Below are 9,637 nucleotides of genomic sequence, written 5' to 3'. Positions count from 1 at the left end.
CTGATGTTTTTTATTCTTAATAATTATTATAATGTTCCAGTCTGGCTTGTGAGCCTCTAGAGCAGTGGTCCCCAACCTTTTTTTCATGCGGGCCACAAACATGATTTGGTCTTGGTGTCGTCGGCCGCAACAAACTTTTTTTAGGGAAAAAAATAACTTCATTTAATTTTAAAAGTGGATTAATTTAAAAAGTGGCAAAATTTCACGACTATCACGACAACTTTACATTATTTTGTCGGTGGGCGTGAATTTCAAAATGGTTGACGCGGGTCACGAATAAAATCCCGGCGGGCCGCATGCGGCCCGCATGTTGGGGATAGCGGCTCTAGAGTTTAGACAAGCAATGCTAATTGTTGGTCTTTAATCAACATAGTTATGGTCTGCTTATTTTTACTAAAGCAAGTTTTTGCTACCATTACACTAAATACAGTTATTGATTGATAAGTTTCTTTAATAAGTTATACCTGGGTTGCAAGTTGCAACATATGAATTTCGTTTCATTACTTATTTGGGACAAGGGTTTGAAATAATAAAATGGTGTATAAATTTTATAAAGTTTTTCTTATTTATTTTTGTTATTTCATAATATTATGTTTTGCACAATGTTTATAACAGCAAATTCCCTCTATTGTAACATAAACATAATTAAATGTCTCTGAGTATGGCGGTAAGTCTGTATGGTAAAGTAATAATTACCGTACATCCTTTATTCTATGTAAATACAGATATTAAGCATCTTTAACAAAACACTTTATATTTGATTTCTATTATGAAAGCATGTTTGCATCTGAAGCATATCTGAAGTACTATAATAGTGGAACCCATATTAGTGTTATCTGTTAACCTAACAGATTCTAAAATTATATTAAAATTAAGGTTATGTTATTGCAATACTTGATTTCACATACATAATATCACCACTAGTCCACAATTAATTCCTTAAATAATTATGAATAATATACAAAAAATAAAAAATTAGTTGGTGTATAATATTTTATTTTAACTGTAAAAACCTTAATATACAAAATGTATTGAATTTAAACAAGCAAATACACTACAAGGTTCCTATTCCAGATCAGGCAAATTTTCATCATCTGAATCGCTCTCGAGGTCATCAAATGAGGGTTTCTCTCCCTTATCACCACCACCGCCGGGGCCCATGGCCCGCAGCATTTGTTCGATGTCATAGTTGTCGCCACCGCCATCAGCATCTTCATCGTCCTCGTCTTTCCATTTATTAAAGTCTACTTTAAGGTAATGTGGCTTCTTTTTGTCCTTTGTGAGGGATGGCCAATAGGGCGCATTTTTCTTTTCCTTTCGGAGAACCATTTCTATACAACGACCTTTATTAATGTAGGCACTATTTTCTGGAACTACTGTGTCATATAATTCGATTGTTACTTCATGATTTCTTTTATCTTGCACGTTCACACCCTTAAAATATACGGAATCTTTTTCTATTTTAATAATTGGATCTTTGGATTCAACGCTAAATGTGAGAAGAACGTCATCTTTCCGCTGTGCCCATAGTACTGGTGGAGGTACTGATGCTTCTGCAGACATTTTCCTTGCACGGTAAAAGCAAAATAAATTTAATTTTAATCACCACGTGAAATAATTGATCAAACGTGAACTTTTCTAGAAACGCTTTTCGATTTACGATGACTGAAGTTTGGAATCCATTTCGGCGAAGCGGTGAGTTGTCTATGGTTTTCTGTGCTGCCAGTTACAAAAATATTTTTTCTATTGTCTAATGTCTTTCACTCCGTAGTCCGTACGATATCGGATATCGCAACGTGAGCGGTGGCCGGTGAGCCGAGGACTAGGGAGTAGGGACACCGGACAAGTCACAAGAACAAATATTCGGTGCAACGTTCAGAAGAACGTAATAACTGATAATTTTCTGGGTATTGGAAAACTCTCTTTTGCTCAGCTTAATAATTATCGTCAGACATTTTCATAGGTATTGATATTTTCCTGTTCTGAGGTATTAATATACCTCAAACGGTATTTATATTAATATAAGCTTTTAAACTGCTCTTTAACGGATATCGCACCGATAAAATACAGTTGTGTGAGAGAGAACAACAACAAAACAACAACAACTATGATAGTTACCTGTGAAAGGTAGGTAATCCCTGAAGATTTATTTATATATTTTATACAAAATCTTTTTATTTTTACACAAGATAGCATTTTGCCCTTTGATTACATTAATTAGTAGCTGAAAATAAAACTAAGTTTGTTTTAAAAAATTATTTGCTAACCGTACACACTCGCATACGACCGTCGCGTCGCGTACAGCGCGCCGGTGAAGACTGACTGCAACGGTGTGAAATTTTGTTAATAAAATAAAGAAATCACGGTAACAAATACCGAAGAAAGCGTCGAAAAATAGAATATTGGGTGCATCCACTATGGAGCGATCGGCTGACTCTCGGGAAATTTTATACTAGTTTTATGAAATTGAAAGCATACCCAAAAAAAAAATTTTGTTACTTTAGAATGAGTGTCGAAAGTACTCTAGTATTTTAGAAACTCATTGCTGCAAGTACACACAAACTCACGCAGCGGCGGTCGAGTGGCAACTGGCCGGTCGGCAACTTTTTTGTTGCCCGTGCGCGCACTTGCATAGAAACCAATAGGGAAGGAGACAGTTGCGTCGCGGGCTCTGGGCAACGAAAAAGTTGCCCAGAGTTGCGTCGCTACATGCGCGCACTTTCATACTAGCTCCTAGACTTCATCAAGAGACAAATAAATCGCTGAGCAACTAAGTTGCCCGTGCGCGCATACCCTAAGTGTTCCCAAAATTTCAGCTTGCTAGCATTTGTATTTTTTTTGTTAAGCGCCTTCAAAATTGGATATTCAAGTCGATTTTTTTTTTCAATTAAATTTCTTAATATTTGTATACAATTCGATAACTTATGCATTTAAAAGCAACTTTTGATAAGGAACCACTTTCATAAACACAATATCGTCTATAATTATCAGAAACAACAGCATACCAATAATAAATACTAAATAGTTTATGGGTAAGGCTAAAGTTTTGTAATGCAGGCTCTAAGTTGTGTAAAGCTAAATAAGCTTTAAAATTTGGTATAAAAAAGTTTAATTAAAAAAAAAAATTATGTGCACACTACACGGCTGTTTTGGGTATTTTGATTTAAGGGGTACCAGGGTTTTAAAAAGCTTTCGACACCAATTTTGTTGACACCGCGCGCTATAAACTGAAGTCCACGCGGACGAAGTCGCGGGCAACAGCTAGGGCTCTATATCCATATTTCTATACTTATATTATACTAGCTGTTGCCCGCGACTTCGTCCGCGTGGACTTCAGTTTATAGCGCGCGATGTCAAGAAAATTGGTGCCAAAAGCTTTTATAAAAAGACCCTGGTACCCCTTAAATCAATACAGCTGTGCAGTGTGCACACAATAAGAATTTCATTTTTTTATATTAAACTTTATATTTTATGCCAAATTTTAAAGCTTATTTAGCCCCCCAATTACACTACTTTAGGCTGCGTTTCCACTGAAGCGGAGCGGAGCTTAGCGGTGCCCGAATTGACCAATCGTGCTATTCCAGCGGAATGACAGCAAAGATTTCGAGTATTTTCGAGCATGGTGATTGGTCAATTCGGCACCGCTATTCTTCGCTCCGCTTCAGTGGAAACGCAGCCTTACCCATAAACTATTTATCATTGATAGGTTTAAGGTTACGTCACTGCACAGATAAAGTACAGAGTTATTTAATACCGTAGAATAGATGATACCACGTCTTAAAGAAAGACTTTTGAGCAAGCGTCAGCGCGATGCCGCACGAGAGACGCACGGCGCTATCTATTATGAATTTTTGGAACTAACTTAATTTGAACAAATTTACGCATTTTCACGCCCTTACAACCCTTTTTTTCAGTAAAAAAGTAGCCTATGTCCTTTCTCAGGCTTTAGACTATCTGTATACAAAATTTCATTACAATCGGTTCGGTAGTTTTGGCGTTTGGCGTGAAAGCGAGACTGACAGACAGACAGACAGACAGAGATACTTTCGCATTTATAATATTAGTATAGATTATGTGCACACTGCACAGCTGGTTTTGGGTATTTTGATTAATTAAGGGCCGCCTACACCGGAATGGCAGCGGCGAGGCGAGCACTTTCAGCGCTGCCATTCCGGTGTAGCGTGGCCCTAAGAGGGGTACCACTTACCAGGGTTTTAAAAAGTTTTTAAATTTGACACAAATTTTGTTGACACCGCGCGCTATAAACTAAAGTCCACGCGGACGAAGTCGCGGGCAACAGCTAGTTATGAATAAAAACAATATATAATAAAGTAGGTACATGATTAGTTCTGTTACAATAATGAAGTAAAAATTAAAACGCCATCTGTTTTCATATATTAGAATTAAAATGTTGATTGCATTGATATAATATTTTCTGGTTGGAATATAGGCCAACACGGTACACTCGAACTCCTTGCGCCTTCTGCTGTCAACTTGTCACATATATTAGAAATGCAGTAGGAGTTCTATAAGATAAGATAGATTAATTATTATTATACCAAGTTATAATATTATTAAACATAATATTCTAACGTATTAAAAACTATAAACAAAAACATAATAACTAATAAGTATGATTAGTTTTATGTTACAATGAAGTAAAATATAAAACGCCATCTGTTGAATCGTATTAGAACTAAAATGTTCATTGCATCGATATATTTCTGGATTTTTTATAATATATACATAAAATATATTAATAATTTTTGAAATATTATTTTCGTATATATTATGTCTATGATTTTAATCATAGACATAATATATACCTAAAGACCAACAAAGAGTGCGAGAGAGAAGAAAATCCTTTATGGAATTATAACAAGATGAAAAAAGAGAGGCAGTCTAATGAAAATTGTAACAACTTTTATTTGACAGGTCGTCAAAAGTCGTCAATCGTTTTTATGCCCTTTCGGTATTTGCAATTTATTATTTAAATCGTATGTTATTTTCAACAAATACTAATATATATAACAATAATAACTTGTGCTGTGAGTGATTGCAGTGTAAATCATAGGAATAATCCTGAAAAATATACATTTCACCCGCAATTAATCTTCATGTCCTAATTGCTACGATGTGTTTATTTTTGCTATATTCTGGTCTTTAGTTCTCTATTTCAAATAAAATATTGTGAATCCTTCCTTTTACTTTCATATTTTGCGTAACTAAAGGTACTATTGTTCCTATATTACACAAATTTTGAAGAAAAATTTTTCATCAAAATTTCTTACATATACGCTAGTGCTTGAATCAAATTTATCAATATGCTTATCGATATTTTACAATAACATAAATCTAAAATAAAAATCATTTACCTTTATTATTATCACCTTAAGCCCGGCCGCACATTATCCGAAATTTCTGATCAGAAAAATTCGGACGCCCGGCGGAACGCACTCTGTTCATACATTTTGTTGTAGACCCATTATACTAAAAGAATTTCTGACGTGTCAAAATGTATGAGCGTGGCGGGGCGTCCGAATTTTAATGATCACAAATTCGGATAATGTGCGGCCGGACTAAAAGGACATATTATCTTATTTTAACTAATAGTATATTATAATATAGCTAATATAATATAACTACTATAATATAGAGTGACTCTAAAACTAGAGGAAGGTTTATATTTATATATCATAATCATTTGTTTTACAGATTCCCTCAAGATCCTCTAATAAGAGGAAAATGGCTGAAAATAATTGGGCGTGTTGGTTGGAATCCCAAGAAAAATTCAACAATATGTAGCAAACATTTCATTGAAAATTTTTAAAGAAAAATTAGAATAAATACTATTTTGGTAAAGGAGCTATCCCAACTTAATTTGTGCCAGTAAGTTTGACATACTGTTGCACTTGTTACTGAAGCAATTATTAAAAATAAGCAATTAATGCTTTTTAGTTCATTTAAGATTATACTTATATGAACTAAAAAGTATTAAATAATCCTTATTCTGTACTCAATCTTCATAATTTTGAAGTCGGTACCAGTCCTAAGTAACTGGCGATTAGGTTAGCTGGTACCGATTGCAAAATAATGAAGATTGAGAACAGAATTATACTGAGTACAGAATAAGAATTATTTAATACTTTTTAGTTCATTTAAGTATAATATTACTATTGTCATTGCCTTGGAAGTCGGTTTTAATTTTTTGTTTAAAAATAATAATTTTACTCATTTTAGCTGTCCTTAACGTTTTCTATACTTACAGTTGGTGTTTTAAAAAATCAAAATCAAAATTGCTTTATTTCTGAACAAATCTAAAATAAAATATATTTTCAGAATACATGGTGCCTACCACCGGTTCGGTAACTAAGCCGACGAGAAGAACCGGCGTAAGAAACTCGCACGCCCACTTTTTACCAAAAAAAGTGAGAAAAAAAATAATCTTTTAAAACAAAATTTACAATGCTGTAACTAAAAATGATACCTACTCGGAACAATACAATGTACAGCAAAAGAAAAAATTTGAAAATCGGTTCATAAACGGCGGAGTAATCGTTGAACATACATAAAAATATATCCACAGGCGAACGTCTAGACTCCTCCTGTTTGGAAGTCGGTTCAAAATAATTGTATTTAATTTAAGAATAAAATCAAATATACTATGTGTGTTGTTTACTTTCAACGTTTACTTTCAATGTAAGGACTGATTTACCAGATAGATTTTACCTGAGTAATAAATAAGTAACTTTATAATGTATACAATGTAAACATAGATAGATACATAATAATTGTAAGTCATGTAGAAGTAGCCTTGCAAGCAGTCATTCAGCATTCTACTCCCAAGATGTGCCATCAATTATGAAATCATTTTGGCTTTGGCACAAAACGTTCTTTGACTACTTTTTTAAATTTATTAATCGAAAGATTTTGAACGTTTTCTGGAACCATATGTTCCCATTTGAATATTAAGGAGTCACTTCGATTTCTCATTGTTTCCATCACCAGACCACCACTTTTGTGAACATGATACCTACTCGGAACAATACAATGTACAGCAAAAGAAAAAATTTGAAAATCGGTTCATAAACGGCGGAGTAATCGTTGAACATACATAAAAATATATCCACAGGCGAACGTCTAGACTCCTCCTGTTTGGAAGTCGGTTCAAAATAATTGTATTTAATTTAAGAATAAAATAAAATATACTATGTGTGTTGTTTACTTTCAACGTTTACTTTCAATGTAAGGACTGATTTACCAGATAGATTTTACCTGAGTAATAAATAAGTAACTTTATAATGTGTTAAGTGTAAATTATTTACCCCTATAAGAACCTCATGTCATAACATATCCGACGATTGAAAAATCATTCCAAAAGAAAATGTGTATCTACTTTTCAATCGTCACCTTTTTTTGCCAATTAAAATTTATGATACCTAATTTGAAATACAAATCTATCAAAGTTGCATATTATTTATTTCTTATAGAAACTCAGGTAAAATAACTCGAACGGACTAAACTATCGATAGCAAAATACTATACTATCGATAGTAAAATATACATCACTAGCACACGCACACATTGACAGATCAAAAATGGTCACGCATTTTCGAGTTGTCAGGTGGTCTTTACGACAGTATATATTATGTCTATGATTTTAATACACGTCCAAGACCCAGGAACATTGAAAACTTTTTGTTCCGCTTGTGGGACTCGAACCCAGGACTCCCGGGATGAGCGCTGGCCACGCGCAATGCGAATTAATTTTCATCGATATTTTCATGGAAATAAGATATTTTCCCACATCAAAATGTAGCCTATGTCCTTTCTCAGACTCTAGAATAACTGTGTACAAAATTTCATTGCAATTGGTTCAGTAGTTTTGGCGTGAAAGCGAGACAGACAGACAGACAGACAGATAGAGATACTTTCGCATTTATAATATTAGTATGGATATATTATATTATTATCTATACATATTAATAAAATTGAGGTGTCTGTTTGTAATATTGAAAGAACCGTTTCTTACTACATGTATATGAATGTACTTACGATACATATACCAAAATAGCATTTTTTACAATTTTTGTCCGTCTGTTTGTTCCGGCTAATCTCCGCCCCGTCAAAATAGTAACTTAGGCTACTTTTTAACTGACTTTCAATAAAGGAGGAGGATATATTTTATTTTTTTATGTATTCTGTTCGGAAAAATTCTCTTTTTTATTATCTTCGTCATCACATTTTGCTGACGCGGACGAAGTCGCGGGCAACAGCTAGTACTTATAATAAAATCGTAGAAGTAAAATTTTTGTACCTTAAAAATAAACTTGAAAGAACGAGTCAGGGGCATGTTAGAAGAGTAGTAGAACACATTTTAACTGTTTTTGAAAAATATGTTTCTCTGTCTGTTTGTCTGTAGACTGTATGTCTGTTTGTACAGGCTAATCTCTGAATCCGCTGGTCCGATTTCAATGAAATTTGGCATGGTGTTACCTTACATCCCTGGTCAACATCTTAGATACTTTTTTTAACCGACTTCCAAAAAAGGAAGAGTTAATGTTTACTTTGCTGTTTGTGGTCAGATTACATATTTTCAAAATTCTTTTTTTGTTGTATCTAAGATTGTTAACCCGAATTTGATCTCATGTTTACAAAAACGGTGACTTGATAATGATTTTTTTGGGATCGGGAGGTTGGATCGACGGAACTCCTTTACAACAAAAACTAATTTTCACTTTTTTTTAAGTAAAATTAACATAACATGCCACCAAAAAGTAAGATTTGCACCAACACATATCCCACGGTATACTTACTTACTTCTTTCCTCACTATAAAGTAAACTCCTCCTTATAAGAAGATAATATATTATTATCTGTAATATCTTCGAAAAGGACCATGCGGGATTTTGTATGGACCCCGTCCCCACCCTTCAACAGTGATGGGTTGCGTCTCGATTTGTTCACTGGGACCCAGAAAAGTCTTAAGTACCTGTGTCAGTTTCAAAATCAATTGGGTTTATTTGAAAAATAAACTTTTCTCCAAAAATAAGGTGTTTATTTTTGAACAAGAAATCACTTTTTTTCTACAAACAAAAAGCTTAACAGGGTTCCGTAGTCCACAAGGAACCCTAATAGTTTCGGTCTGCCCGTCCGTCTGTGTGTCTGTCTGTCTGTCCGCGGTTTTTCTCAGAGACTACTACAAATCTGTAATTCGGCATGTATGCATATTATCTGTGATGCCGACAAAATGGTATATAAAATCTTTAATTTTTTTTTGGTACCTCCCCATACACATCAAGCGGGGGTGATTTTTTTTCCACGTCCATCCCATCGTGTGGGGTGTCGTTGGGTACGTTTTTAAAAAATATTATTCAGAGTATTCAAAGGTCATTTTTCGATTTAGGGATCCACTTGTGAAATGTGAAGTTTAAAAGTGGAAAAAAGTTAGAGTCCAGTGTCCCCCCTTCCACTAGCTCAAATTGTTTTAGCTCAGGTTTCAGACTCAGGTTTAGCTGTTTAGTTTAGGTTGCTTCTGGAAATCTGGAAAAATTAGCGGGATTAGGAGATATTATGCTGACTTTAAAGGAAAACTATCACGGCTAAAAAAACTTCATAAGTAAGTAATTGAGTAATAG

At 34.1% G+C, this 9,637-nt stretch overlaps 1 protein-coding gene across 1 annotated transcript; it reads right to left on the bottom strand.

Annotated features, from left to right (window-relative positions):
* Positions 1-979: 979 nt before the first annotated feature.
* Positions 980-1,707, bottom strand: LOC121725776 (uncharacterized protein CG16817). Its single transcript, XM_042112882.1, has one exon. The coding sequence runs from the start codon at positions 1,561-1,563 to the stop codon at positions 1,066-1,068; it is 498 nt and encodes a 165-aa protein (XP_041968816.1). The 5' UTR covers positions 1,564-1,707; the 3' UTR covers positions 980-1,065.
* Positions 1,708-9,637: the final 7,930 nt, after the last annotated feature.

This window comes from Aricia agestis, chromosome 3 (assembly GCF_905147365.1).
Source record: "Aricia agestis chromosome 3, ilAriAges1.1, whole genome shotgun sequence".
NCBI classification, from domain to species: Eukaryota; Metazoa; Arthropoda; class Insecta; order Lepidoptera; family Lycaenidae; genus Aricia; species Aricia agestis.
This window is presented reverse-complemented; position numbering and strand designations above follow the sequence as displayed.

Bases quoted from the DNA above. Each gene is read 5' to 3' on its own strand.
- LOC121725776 (XM_042112882.1), bottom strand. From the start codon at position 1,563: ATGTCTGCAGAAGCATCAGTACCTCCACCAGTACTATGGGCACAGCGG.